Source organism: Odontesthes bonariensis, chromosome 4 (genome assembly GCF_027942865.1).
Source record: "Odontesthes bonariensis isolate fOdoBon6 chromosome 4, fOdoBon6.hap1, whole genome shotgun sequence".
NCBI lineage: Eukaryota > Metazoa > Chordata > Actinopteri > Atheriniformes > Atherinopsidae > Odontesthes > Odontesthes bonariensis.
This window is the reverse complement of record NC_134509.1, coordinates 15577616-15592347: the sequence shown is the minus strand read 5'-3', so window position 1 is coordinate 15592347 and position 14732 is coordinate 15577616. Positions and strand designations below refer to the sequence as shown.

The following is a 14732-nucleotide window of genomic DNA, read 5'->3' as shown; positions in this document are numbered from 1 at the left end:
GACACAGATAACCATATGTTTTGGGAAATGGGATATGTGGATGGTTTGCTTTACAGCAAGTGCTGTTGAATTAAGTCCCCACTTACTGAAGTGATGCGTTGTTGTTGCTGAGATTTGTCTTTAACCTTTGTGTTCGTCGAGGTGTTGTAGCAAGTGCATATTCTAACCCCTGTGTTGTTGAAATATTATTTGTGGACTTTCCTATTGTTGCATCTTCCAATGTTTCAGACACTTTTATTCATTACATGAGCGAGCTATCTCACACAGTCTACAGTTCCAAGTCTCCGTGTTGCATGTTGCACATCTGCAAGTTGGGATGAATTTATCTTCGGCTCAGTGAACTTTTTTCCCACTAGCACAGAGCTGGCCTTGAGCATTTGTGCTGTTCAGCGGGACTGATATAGCCCAGCAGATACTATGAAGTTTAAAATTATATTACATCGGTGGGTGGGGGTGGGGAGGTGAGCCGAACAGCTTTAAGATTAGCATTTTTTAAGATAGACCCTGTAAACTGTTTGTTTTACACATTGTTTATGTGCAGATATTATGATAATTACTGAAAAGGCCAATCTTAGAAAACTGAGTGTTTATTTTTTTTATGTGGAAAAAGGCTTGCTAGATAATACTCGGCATCACTCAACACTCATCATCTGAAAAATCTAATCTTGTAAATCAATGAATACAAGGCTCACTTCAAAATGATCTTTCATCCTGGAGTTCATGATCAGTTAATTATAATTAATGAGAGATTCTGCACAGTAGCTAGGACAACTTGGGCCCTGCTCAGCCTACTTTTCTTTGAAATGCATCCTAATCTCTCAGCTTCTTGGAGCTGTAAAAACAAAAAAAAAAATCACTGTTATTCTCTGACTATTTGAAATGAGAAAACTGGATTAACCATTGGTAAACATAGCTTGTTTTTGAAATAAAGAAAAACTACATGAATGATTATGTGATGTCTCTGTTTTCAACCATCCTTGTCTAATCCCTGTATGTTTGTGTGTTTGTGTGTAACATTTAGCCTTTTCTCTGTGTGTGCATGGCTGTCTTGCAGACTTGCTTGTGGACATGTTGGGCGTGCTTGCCAGCTACAGCATCACAGTGAAAGAGTTGAAGCTCTTCTTCAGCAAGCTGCAAGGGGAGAGAGGCCAGTGGGTGAGTCGGAGTCATAAGATGGTGATCTGTCTTGGTTGCTTGGACCCGCATGAGGAATGTGCTCATGGCACTTAAACTGCTGCCATCTCACAGGGAGTAACCTCAGCACATACCTGACATAAATCACGTGAGACCAGACAAATGGTGTTCAAAATTTTTTGATCCAGAGCACCAATATGATATTTATATAAGCTAGTTAATTGGAATACACACAAACTAAGAAATGTAGTTATTTTTTTATGAACACAGTGTAAGCCGAAACACAAACTGTAGTATAATAATAATATTTACCTGATCGGAGATGATTAGTTTGATTTGTTGGCTGACAGATGAAATACATGTGTACAGAAGAAGCAGTGACTCTGAAGGTACGACAGATGAAGACAAAAAGAGTAATCTATTAATCCCTGATTCTGGGGATAAAAAAAAGATGGGGCAAGTTTATTTTAAGCTTCTAAACTTTAACCTACTATCAAGAATCTTGAGCCACTGGGCATTCTGTTGCCAAAATGTGAGTAACCTCACAAAAAAAGATTATTGCCATCATTCTGTTATTCATGTGATAATTGGTGCCACGGCCAACATTTTTAAATGGACACTGCAATGCACACTGCACTTTTAGAATTTGATGATTGAGAATAAAAATGAAGTGTTAGAGGGTGCCGAGTTGAATTGAGCAGCTGCCTGTATTTACCTGCATGCGTGTAAGGGTTTGTATCTTTAAGTAGAGCGTTTCCGTATTCACGCTAAACTTCTGTCAGCAGCCGAAAATTGATCATGTTCTGCGTGTTTTGTGCTTTTTCCTCAGCCGCGCCATGCAGTGAAGCTTTTGTCGGTGCTTAAGTACATGGCTCACAGGAATGGTCCCGAGTCGTTCTTCAGCTTTCCAGGGAAAAATGCAGCCGTGAGTACACTCCATAATACTGCAGCTACGGTACGGGGATAATTAGCCGATTTAAGGACAGTAGCTTTCCTTTCCGTTGTTCAACTACATTATCAGTGAATTCAGCTCCTATAAATGTATTCACCAAGACTGAGCCACCACAATTGGGATACTACCAGTGTTGAAAAGTTGCAAATGTAATCATTACTGAGACATACTTTACTTGAACAGAGTGAAAGATGGCCACAGATCTCTGTATCCCTTTCATAGTATGTGCTGTCTAAGCTGCTTTCCATTGAGCCGGCCCTCCGGTGTCCCATGTAATTCTTCTCTAATTGACACAGTACAACTCAGGCCCTTATCAAGAAGACACAAAAGCAATTGTGCTCAATGAAGTGTAAAGATATCAAGAAGTGAAGGCATCTTATGGCCTGCTTTTTTATGATAATAGCATGCATAGTATGCAAAATAGTGTTGCATCGTATTTTTTTTCCCCAAGAATAATTTGTGTCGACTCCATTTCTGATGTTGAGCTGTTTTTTTTTTTTTTTGTACATTGTGTTGACTAATTTTGATGTACGCTGCCTGCACATTAAACCGCTGCCTTTGTTCCTTGTAATTTGTATTCTGGCAAATCAGGCTGTGCACACTTTTCTTTGTTCCATAACTGACCCATCAGCCATTTTTGACAACATACCCATGGCACCATTTAAATATGTAACTACGTATTCATTCATGTCATCGATATTGGTATTTTGTCTGCATTCTACTTTGAATGAGCGCTTTAAGTTTTCGTTGCAGCGAATCCTCCCAGAAGCAGTGTTTTGCTCATGCATGCACTGTTACCACATACACTGAGAGTTGCTCTGTTTATTTCCTCTTCCCGCCACATGTTACGGTGTGGTGTAGTGGTATGATAATCTCAGGATGATTATGTCAGATCTTGATAATGTGAAGACAAAAGTGTTTTGTCTTTTTCTGTAACCGCATCATTGATCAGTTCTAAAGACAGATGAAGTCTTTCTGACACGTTATGAGAATTTATTTCTGTGAGAGACAAAGTAGCCCCTCCCACTCTGTAAACTGTGTCCCACGGTTTCCACAACCCACATTCTGAAACAAAAATGGGGGTTGTCTTCAAAGTTGGGATAGGGCCATGTTTACCACTGTGTAGCAGGCCCTCTTTTTGGACAGCTGGATGGTCTTTTTGTCATAGGGCATTGTTTTTTTTGTTTAGTATTGACAAGATTTTCAGAACAAGCAAATGGTTTTTGATTATTTTAAAGAGCTTCATTTCCCCCCCCCACAGGTTGCTGCTTCTTTGTGTCATCTTGTTTCATTCTGCTATTTTTGTTTTTCCTGACAGGCAATTGCTCTGCCCCCCGTAGCCAAATGGCCATATCAGAATGGATTTACATTCCACACGTGGTTAAGAATGGATCCTCTCAACAACATCAATGTAGACAAAGACAAGCCTTACCTGTACTGGTAGGTAACACGGGAACAATCCAGTGTTGTGTTTCGGACTAGTTGATTGAAATGTCTAAACATCATTTAAAATGTTAACTTTCATTTGAATATCCAACAGATGGAAGTCTGAATTAACATTTTCCTGAAGACAGTGCAAATATTTCGTGAAAATAATAGAAAGAGAGGAAAATTATGTGAAAGATGTCCACTTGTTTAAATTTAAACAGGAAATTTTAACATGCCCTACAAGATGATGTATTTGAAACCTTCTGTAGTACTACACTACCAAAGCTTCCAGTCTCACAGGTGGCAAAACAAGCCATCTTATGATTTTATTTTCAGCCAGATATCAGTTTCTGCCCAAATCTAATTTATACCACAGTGATCTGTTTGGCCCATTGTTGAAATCCCCAAGATGGGCAGCCAATGATCTCTCTGAAAGAATCTGTACTGAAAGCTCTTCTTAAGCCATGCATCCTTTTTAAGAAAAGATTAACTCTGTAGATCATATGCCTGGGCTCCATCTCACTGAGTATGATTGGAAGTGTCAATGTAGTTGAGAAATTATTGTGGTTAGTCATAATCCTCCAGAGATCCCTTTTAAAGTCTATGGTATATAACCCATGCTACCCTTAAATGTAGTCTCATTAAAGATGCGCAGATTCCCACAGGAAACAAAAGCTCTACATCAGTTTTTCCCCCCTGCTTTCTTTTCAGTTTCCGCACCAGTAAAGGCCTGGGTTACTCTGCACACTTTGTGGGCGGCTGTTTGATAGTAACCTCATTGAAATCAAAGAGCAAAGGATTCCAGCACTGTGTAAAGTATGACTTCAAACCACAGAAGGTAGGAAAGAAACACGTGTACTCAGACAAGCCAAATGTTCATGCATATAAAAAGACAAATCCGTGCACACAGATCACAGAAATGGCACGTCGGCTCACACATAATCAATCCCATGCACGTACACAAACGCACATGTGCGCACACAATAAATTGCATCTTACCTGACTCGAGGGAAAAGCAGAACTAGCAGACGGAGCAATGAGGGCAATAGAGGAGAAGGATCATCCAATGCTCTCAGTCATTGCAAACACTGACCATATTATTCAGAGACACACTTCGCCTGTGGACAATTTCAAACCTCCTCGTTCTCCCCTGGGCATGAAAGCACCACTTTAGAGCAAAAGGACCTCATGAGGACTCTCTCCAAGCTACTTTTAGTTGATTTTTACGCTATTTTTAACGCACTTGCTTTCATGTCTCGAGTTAACTATTATACCTTTTTTTTTTAATTTTTTTTTATTTCACTGATTAGAAAACTGAGGAGAATAAGTAGGTGAAATTATACCTTGAGGGGAGCTAGTCCTGAAATGTGATGGAAGTAGGCTAATTGAAGAGGCACAAAGATCTCACAGAATGCTGATACAGTGATATTATGTGTGTGTTTTTGATTGATACTCCATAATTCAGTTGAATGTAATACTACTCCGGTGTCATGTTTTTTTTTTTTTGTTTTTGTTGTTGCAGTGGTACATGGTGACTCTCGTTCACATCTACAATCGCTGGAAAAACAGTGAAATTAGCTGCTATGTGAACGGAGAACTGGCCTCCTTTGGAGATATCGCCTGGTTTGTCAACACCAGTGACGTGAGTAGCATCAATTTAAGAACGTTCTGTTTAGTTTGTTCTTTAAATGTGCCAGCAGTAGTCGCTACTTCAAATTCTTGTAAATATTTCTGTCTAGTTTAAAATTTATTTGAATGTTATGCTTTTCTCTTGGATAATTCTTGGAACAAGAATGAGGCTTTTTGGAACATCGGAGTTGCAATAGAAGATTGACACCGTAAACACGAGGCCTCTGCCAGCAGTGTAGAATTTAGTTAGTGAGCTTTAGAAATGCCGGTACATTGATGATTTTATCATTTAAAACCAGGCTACATGTTTCCCCACTGTTTCCTGTCTAGCCTGATTGCAGTATTGTAGTTTCATCATATAGATGCAACACATTTATAGACGGAGCTGTACAGAAGTCTTAAACCACCCTCCATTTCTCTTTATATGTTGCCATGAAAACTGTAAAAATGTGCATTATAGTTTTTGCAGGAATGGTTTTCCATGGTTCTTGAAGGACATTTCAAAACTCTTCTTTGGATCTCGGCCGCCTTTTCTCTGTCATGATGATTCCACAATGCTTCAGTAATTCTGAAGTCTAGGGTCTGGGAAGGATTCATCACTCCATAAAACATGCTGCCACTGACCCTCAGTCCAGTTCTTGTCATTTGGAATACCTCAGCCTCTTCTCTCAATTTGCCTTCTTTAAGAATGGCTTCTTGACAAACAGTTTTCCATGGAGACCATTTATGAGGCCTCAGTGAACAGTAGATGGATCAACTAAAGGGCCAGATGCATCTTTCAGGTCCCGTTTTAGGTCTTTGTCAGACTTTTTATTTTAGTTTTACTATTTCTTATGGATATCCGATAGTGTTAACGGTTTAGGACAGACGCAAATGTCCAAAGGAACATTTTGAAAGAACTTTAGAAAGCTCAGGGTAGCTATTGTTCCAGACCACTTTAAAAAGACTGCAAGAAAGTTTGACTATTTTGAAGGAAAATATAAAGAAATGATGGGTGATTCAAGATTTTTGCTTCATACTGTCTTTTTCAAATTTGAGAGCTACAACTTTGATTTGATAATATCTGTTGTGCCTAGTGTGTGTTTGCAAATCACAAGAATTACTGCTTGAATGTTCTGGGAAGATGTCCTGCCATGATTTCATGCGTTTCTCTTGTGCTGTATATTGGGGTTAGACATGTGGGCGCACAAATGTCAGTTTTCACAACAAACCTCCATGTCATGTTAATTCTTGCTCCCGCACATCAGATCTCACAGCATGCACTTGGAGGGCTTAGAGGTGAAAACGCTCTCTCCGTCTTTTAGCAGAAAAAATACAGTGGAATAAAGATAAATGTATACCCCGGACCATTCACACATCACCACACGACCTCTGTCACAGTCTACAGAATTGCTTTCTGTCATTCTGAGATGTGAGATGGTTAAACTACATCTTGGCCGGAATGAAAATGCCTCCACGGTGTGGTGCAATTTTCTTTTAAATGTGTCAGGAAGCAAATTAGCTGAGACATCGTCTCACAATTCTTGACACTCTGCTGTATCCTTACTGACCATGACCGGAGGAAGATGGGACATTATCAAGTTAGCTTCAGCATGCTCATAGTTGGAGGCTGACAGCTGCCATTTATAGCAGGTGTTACAATGAGTGTTCTTTCTATTTTTATTCTTGTTTATTCCCCTTTCCTGTCTGTGTACCTAATTCCCTTCTTCCCTTCCCTTCATTCCCATGTTTGATCTTTAATTTTTTCCTTTTTACACATCTTCAATACCTCCCTGCATCCTTCTCCTGCAGACATTTGACAAGTGTTTCCTTGGATCATCCGAGACGGCAGATGTGAACCGTGTGTTCTGTGGACAGATGGGGGCAGTTTACCTTTTTGCAGAAGCTCTCAGCGCTGCTCAGATCTTTGCCATCTATCAGCTGGGTCCAGGCTACCAGGTTAGAAAAACGGAAAAAACACAAAACCCTGAAATTTCTGTGTAGCAATTCCGAGATATACTTTCACAATAAATTCCTGTTTGCTGAATTGATGCAGATCAATGAAATCGACTTAAGGAAAAACTAAAATAAATCATTAAAAACACAAGTATTTACTTCTAAAAGGAAAGAATGAAATGAGTGATCATTCAGATTGTCCTGCTGAGTGTGTATATAAACCCAAACAGAGCTCATCACATTCTCAAGCAAATCTACTCTTTAGACATGAAACAGGAGCACAGGGGCGCCACGTATCTCTGTGGCCCTGGTTATGTCAGATGAGGAACTATTATTTACTTCGTTGGCCTGTGTTTGTCCTGTAGAAACGCTGCTCAGACAGCTTATTGTGCAATAAGCCATAAATGGAATCAGTGGTTCTGTGATCTTTGGCTCACTGTCCAGAGCAATCAAATCAGAAATTCCTTTGCAATAAGTACATATGAATTTAACTTTGGCAAGTTTAGTCTTTTTAATGATTAACTTTAGTCATCAGAATTTAACTGAAGTCTGTGATCTTTTTTTCTGGAGCTAAATGACTCCTTAACACCCGTCTTTATTATAGTGAAAGCCTCAAGTTCGTCCTCAGTTTTCAATTTATCTTTGATTCCCTGAAATCAACAATGGTTGAGTAGTACCTGCAGATGGAAAAATACAACCATCAACTAGCTTTTGCCAGAATTGTAGTTGGATACAGTACCACTGTTCTTTGCAGGGCTGGCTGAGTTCAGATAAAGTTGCTGGTCTCCTGGATTAGAACAGGCTTAAGGGCAGTCTATAAAAGCATTACGTTAGGCTGATTTTTATCTCATTCCACAGCCAATTTTAATGCATGTTGTGTTTGTGTCCAAGTTTGGACTGTTAAGTTAATGGTTTTTTGATAACGCTGAAGACTTTTGAAATGGTCCTCCTTTATTATTCCATTATGGTTGTGCAGCCCAGGGGTATGATGCTACCACTACCACGATTAACAGCTATAGCAGTGTTCATGGTGTTTAATGCCTGTTTCAATTGTTTTTCACACTGCATCCTAACTTTTTTATTTATTTATTTTTGAACGTGGTTTGTAATTTAATTTCAAAGGAGGGTAATAGCTTGAGTGTTCTTTCAGATTTCTGCTAACTGGTCACAGTTCCCATAACTTGTCGAACTGATGATCTTGGAATGTGCAGTTGTTTAGAAATCGCTTCCTGACTCGTGTAAATCAGCAATGCTTTTTCTGAGCTCATTGGACTTTCCCACTGCCCTTTGTGTTGGTCAGTGGGAAAGCCAAACCGGCCTTGGCAAGTTTAACATTTGTTAAAATGATTCAAGTGGATGCATTCATATTTCAAACCTGTCCTGATTTATCCATAAGATTCATGTACACGACGGGGGTGTTATATAAAGATCTCATCTTAGAAATGAGCCTTCTTACAAACTTGCAGTGTGTTTGTTCAGCTTTTTCTCTACAACTCTGTCCTTCCTTTCCTTGTCTTATTGCACAGGGCACATTCAAGCACAAGGCTGAGAGTGACCTGTTGTTTGCGGAGCATCACAAGACATTACTGTATGATGGCAAGCTGTCCTCTAGTATTGCCTTTGCTTATAACCCTCGAGCCACAGATGCCCAGCTCTGCCTTGAGTCTTCTCCCAAGGACAATGCCTCGATTTTCGTCCACTCGCCTCATGCACTCATGTTGCAGGTAATTATACACCCTCAGTCTTAAGTTAGTGTATTACCATTGTTCTACTTCAGCCTGAAGTCCCATACAGCACCAACATTAAAGTAATGCTAATTCGTTCACTTCTCCTATGCTTCCTCTTTTCGTCTGACTTTTGGATATCAACGCTTGTTAATTCATATTTTTAATGTGCACAATGATTGTTGGCATCTATTCGTTTTAATTGTCTCATTAGGGCAAAGTCACAAATGTGCCACATGGCTGCAGCTGCTAAAAAAAAAATGCCAGCCTCTCATGTTCTAATTATAAACTTGGTTTTCTCCAGAAGGTTTAGTTTAGCTTCTTTTTTTTTTTTTTTTTTCCTTTTAGCAGTAGGTGGTAGAAAATTATCCATATGCTGCTTTGAAATATACACATGTGCGTCATTCCCGCGTGGCACATACGTGCACATAATTCACAGGACAGTTTCTTTAGTCATGTCACATTTCTTCCCGAGCACTAATTGAGTGTTTTCTCATGGCCTCTCATCAAAGAAAGAAAAAGCTTTGCTTCTTTTGTGGGGGAGGCTTTTGCTGCCACACAAACGTACAGCATAACGCACGCACGCACGCACGCACGCACGCACGCACGCACGCACGCACGCACGCACTTTGTGTGAAATATGAATGAATACATGACCTATATTTACAGATTTGCTTTGCCATGCTCACAAATTCCAATCCAATAAAAGTGGAAGTTTTTCAAGCCAGTGTTGGCCACAACGTGCAACACTACAGACCCAACTCAGTTCAGCGTACCGACATAGTGACCAGATTTACACTAGGATCAAAACTTAGGAAAACTAACACTTAAACTCATGGTGTACAATTTAGTACAAGCTTTCTTTAAGTGTCGTTACTTTCCAATAAGTCCGTTTGTAAAATAGATATTTTACTGGTGTTAATTTACTGCTTATTACCGTTATTTATTGACCGTCGTTATCAGAATGAACCACATTTGCCTTGTGGAAATACAGAAGTTATCAGAAGTCAAATTTTTGACATGTCTGTGTCTGTTTCTGTAGGATGTGAAGGCTGTGGTGACTCACTCAGTCCAGAGTGGCATACACTCCATCGGTGGCGTGCAGGTCCTCTTCCCTCTGTTTGCCCAGCTGGATTACTGCCAGCCTTCCAGCCAAGAGCTGGACACCTCTGTTTGGTAACACCAAATACTGTAATATTACACTGAGCAAAGAGCAACCTGGAGGATTTTTCTTTATCGTTTCACAGTTGTGATTCTAATTGACACGCATAGTTTAATGTGTAGGTTACCAGTTAAATGGCTATAAAGAGTTCCCTCCGGGGAATGAACAAGTTTGACCAATGTATTTTATGTTGCAATGATTTTCGATTATTCTTTTTTATCACATTTAGCCTTTTATGAATTAGGAACTTCAAACAAGGCATCTTTTAATTGTTGTCAGCATTTTCTCTCAGATCATTTATCCTCACATCTTTGATTGGTTTAGTTCAAACCAATCAAAATGAAAATCATGTGAAGCTGAAATAATATTTTGTCACTTTGAGGCCAGCCTTTAACTGTAGTTTGGTTGTGTCATCTGCCCTCAAGGTGATGCTAACTAGCACAATGGGGACACAACACGCTCATTCAATCACACTTGATGTCGGGTATACCCTTGACAGTCAGGGCTTTGTCAGCAGCTTACATAGATTATTGTCGCTGTCTCACTTGCTGTCCGTCTCTCGCTTTGTCAATGTTTGTCTGTCTGTTTGGCGGATAGCTGCACTTTGCTGTCCTTTGTGATGGAGCTCTTGAGGAACTCGGTGGCTATGCAAGAGCAGGTCTTGGCCTGCAAAGGCTTTCTCGTCATCGGATACACATTGGAGAAGGTGAGACAAAGCAAATTAGCGCAGCTGGCTGAGGAATACACAAGGGAGCCATCTTCCCAGTCCAGTAGCTGCTCTTGTAGTGACCCCAGCTCAGAAATAAGGTTTATGTTGATTCCACTCTGCTGCAAATATACTAACAGGCACCACAGCAAGAGTAACACTTGATATGAGACAGACTCTCTTTTCCCTTGGCTGTTTTTGGAGGTCACATCTGGTTTGTGTGCTCGTTAGGCAGAAGAGAAGCTCCTCCTCTTCTCTCTCTGCATGCATCCTTTCCTTCATCTCTTGTATAACATGTTATTTACCTTTTTGGGGTTCCTTATCTATTAAATTTATGCTATCCCCCCCTTTGCTCCAGTCATCCAAGGTTCACGTGACGCGGCCCGTCCTGGACATTGTTCTGGCCTTTTCCAGATACCTTAGCAACTTGCAGAATGGCATCTTGCTGCTTAAGCAGCTGTGTGACCACATTCTGTTCAACCCTGCCATCTGGATCCATGCCCCTGCCAAGGTAACATAAATACACACATACACAATGCATACACATGCACTTGTAGATTGATCACGCACAAATGAAGTATCGCACGCAGATGGCTGATTTACAGATTCCTTGTTCTGTATTGTCTTGCCCTAGATTTTAATTTCAGCATTGCATAGTTCAAGGTTTTTCCCCTCACTTTTAACTCTAATGGCTAAATAAATGGTGATGGCTTTGCTTAACCCACTCAGACTTAAGTCATTGATTTTAAAAACCCTAAAGCATTCTAAGACCTGATTATTGTTTGAAAATTGAAACTCAAAAAAGTCTGTGTAAGTGTAAGTATGAAATGGACCCCATTTAAGAAGTGTCTTTATTTAATTTTTGCTACTTGCATATTGGGCATACAAGTTAAAAGCATGCAAACATTGGTTTGTGTCTGAGAGTCCAGCACATGCATATGTTTTCTCTGGTCTGATTGGGTTCACCCTGAGACACTTGGGTGCACTCTCTCTCTTTTCTGAAGCAAGGACATATTAAAACGGGATTATTTCACAGCGTCAGTGTTTCATGTGGTTTCACATGCGTTTGCTTTAACCTGTGCAGGTGCAGCTGACACTCTACACCTACCTGGCGACGGAGTTCATTAGCACAGTTACCATCTACAACGCCATTCGCAGGGTGGGCACTGTGCTTCAGGTCATGCACACACTAAAATACTACTACTGGGTTAGCAACCCTCAGGACCGCAGTGGAGTCATCCCCAAAGGCCTTGGTAAGACTGCACAAAAATGTGTAAAAAAGCATTGTACATGTGATGTAATACATGAACGGTTGAGCCGACATTTGACACTTTTTGTGTTTTATAGATGGTCCAAGGCCGAACCAGAAGGAGATACTGTCTTTGCGAGCCTTTCTGTTGCTGTTTGTCAAACAGCTCATTATGAAGGTAATCTCATGTAGCTAACAATGGAATCCCATATGAAAATATCAAAATGTCTCAGGAAAATATAGCTATATTTTTGTCCTGTAATGCCATCTTCATAATATCATTGTATTGAATTAAGTACCATATGCATCAGCCTGAATATCAACACATCCATACTATGTGAAATAGTTTCCATTATTTTTTTGGTTGATGTCTTAAACTCTCAAAATCATTTACCATTTTAAATTTTTTTTTAAAATTTATCTTTTTAAATTTGAAACATTTCCTTCTCTGCTAATGTAGAGGACACTTAATGTTGTGAACGGTTAGATGAGCTGTGCATTTCTGCTACAGGATCACGGAGTGAAGGAAGACGAGCTGCAGAGCATTCTCAACTACCTCCTGACCATGCACGAGGTAAGTGTACCACAGGTCCAGGCAGCAGTGATCAGCAACGACAGAACTCGCCACAAGATGGCAATGTGATACTGCTGCAGCACACTTTGTCTCCCTACCGTCCCATAAGCAAGAACAAACATTTACCGTGACTAAAGGCAGCATTAGTGGGAAGTTTGTCAGTTTGAGCTTCTGACATAAAGTGGGTTTTGTGAAATGACACTCATCAAATCTTTAAAACGGATTAGTCAGAAAGGCACATGAAGGGTGATTACAGTGCTGCCAGAAGAAACCATCATCATGCTGCCCCTATTTTTTTTATTTGGATTAATATGCTTGTGTTTTATTTAAAGTATTCCTGCTGCTACTGCAAATATTACAGTGTAGGAATTCAAATTTCAGAGTGAAGGGGCATACAGTAGGTTTGCTTCTGTCTTGTTTTGAAATGGGACCATAAAAATCACGCTTTTGAAAAGTGGTCACTGCTCATTTTTAACACCACAGCAGCTTCAACAGTGTTTCCTTTGTGTTCCACAGGATGACAACCTCATGGATGTGCTGCAATTGTTGGTTGCTCTGATGTCTGAACATCCCGGCTCGATGGTCCAAGCCTTTGACCAGCGAAATGGAATTCGGTAATCATCGCTTTGCGAAATGCATATTTAATCTACGCTTACTTGTGCTTTCTATAATTAGAAAAATATGCAACATTTAAAATGTGGATAATATACTATTTTAAACACACAATTCTGTTGTATTTTGAATATAGAATAATCAGTATTTATTTAACATGCTATTCCCTTCAATTGTATTTTTCATCTGCAGTGTGATTTATAAGCTTTTGGCCTCAAAGAGTGAGGGAATAAGAGTCCAGGCGCTCAAGGTCATGGGCTACTTTCTGAAAAGCTTGTCACCAAAGTAAGTAGTTGAATCTCTCTTTAGTGGTTTTCCAGATTACACAAGTTCTATTTCAGTATGTATCAGAAATATGAATACACTTTCCAGCAAAGATTTCTACATGCTACATTTTGATAAATGATAAGGGTGTGCACCACATGAGCTAATACCCTGAACAGCATACTCCCCTGTATGATTCCAGGCTGGTTGGATTGATCACTGCTCCCACTCCCCGCGATTCCTGTCTGTTTTTCTTCTCTGCTTTGTCAAAGAAAAATACCAAACAGCATATGTGTTCCTCTAGCTGCTTCTGATATATTTTAGTGTTACACAGCTGTTATAGTTTTTAAAGGAAAGCTCACCCACAGTAATCATATTATAGAATTGTATTGGTGACGAAACATTTGTAAAATATTGTAGAATATAGAAGAATGCAGATTATATGGCTTGATTGTAACGTGGAAAACGACTTATGTCAACTTAGATTTTCTACTTAGATGCAGGCCTGGATGTCAGAATAAACTAAGTTGGCTCAAAATTGAGCAGCAACAGAAATGTATATTTTATCTACTGAGCAGTAAATTATGTAATTTTGTGTGGTAATACATGATGAGATTCAAATTCGTATTGCCAGCTGTTCACCATTTGATTTTACCTCATAAGCACCGTTTTCTGGTGTGCGCTCGATGCTCATTTAGGAGATCAAGATGCAGCTTTTTCCCCTTTCTTGGTAAAGGGTTTTAGGCCATGTGCAAGAATGCCTGTTTAAACTATCTCTAAACAGCTGACAGAGTTTGCAGCAAAGCTGAAAATCTAAAATTGGAGTTGATGCGTAATCAGAGATGAAAGTGACAAATGATTTTCTCTGCAAAACTGGTTTGAATTAGTCTGCAGGGTCTTTTCCACTTTGTCGTTGTTAAAGATGAGCAAAATTTGAACGGATTCTTACAAAAACACATTTCAGTCACTGCTATCATACGCTTGATCACAAAACTCTGTATTTTCTTCCAAAGTATATTCATGCCTTTCCATTATGTCTGTGTCTTTAACATTATAAGTTGTGGTGTTTCTGTGCACTCAGGAATTCAGTTTTTAACAAAAACCGGTGTAGCACAAGCTTTGCGCGATCTTCTCATACAATAACTGTTTTAGCAAATACCCATGTTTACTTAATGGCCGCTGACCTTTTGACATCCCGATCAGGAGGAAAGCTGAGGTCATGCTGAGTCATGGCCTGTTCTCGCTGCTCACCGAGCGCCTGATGCTCCACTCCGGCCAGTTCACCATGACGACCTACAATGTGCTCTTTGAGGTCAGTCTGCTTACGCTGACTCTTTGTGATTACAGAGCAGGACTGAATTAA

The 14732-nt window shown here is 39.8% G+C and overlaps 1 protein-coding gene across 7 annotated transcripts in view; it reads left to right on the top strand.

Moving 5' to 3' along the window:
• The window catches only part of lrba (LPS-responsive vesicle trafficking, beach and anchor containing), a 179939-nt gene that overhangs the window by 21911 nt on the left and 143296 nt on the right, over positions 1 to 14732 (top strand). For all 7 annotated transcript variants that reach the window (XM_075463161.1, XM_075463166.1, XM_075463165.1 and 4 more), the window contains exons 3-18: positions 1055 to 1155; positions 1964 to 2059; positions 3405 to 3526; positions 4226 to 4352; positions 5037 to 5156; positions 6935 to 7081; positions 8605 to 8802; positions 9845 to 9978; positions 10562 to 10670; positions 11029 to 11181; positions 11755 to 11923; positions 12018 to 12097; positions 12431 to 12493; positions 13010 to 13107; positions 13298 to 13390; positions 14573 to 14681. In XM_075463161.1, the coding sequence (XP_075319276.1) occupies positions 1055 to 1155; positions 1964 to 2059; positions 3405 to 3526; positions 4226 to 4352; positions 5037 to 5156; positions 6935 to 7081; positions 8605 to 8802; positions 9845 to 9978; positions 10562 to 10670; positions 11029 to 11181; positions 11755 to 11923; positions 12018 to 12097; positions 12431 to 12493; positions 13010 to 13107; positions 13298 to 13390; positions 14573 to 14681 (1919 nt within the window). The remainder of the gene's footprint in view (positions 1 to 1054; positions 1156 to 1963; positions 2060 to 3404; positions 3527 to 4225; positions 4353 to 5036; positions 5157 to 6934; positions 7082 to 8604; positions 8803 to 9844; positions 9979 to 10561; positions 10671 to 11028; positions 11182 to 11754; positions 11924 to 12017; positions 12098 to 12430; positions 12494 to 13009; positions 13108 to 13297; positions 13391 to 14572; positions 14682 to 14732) is intronic.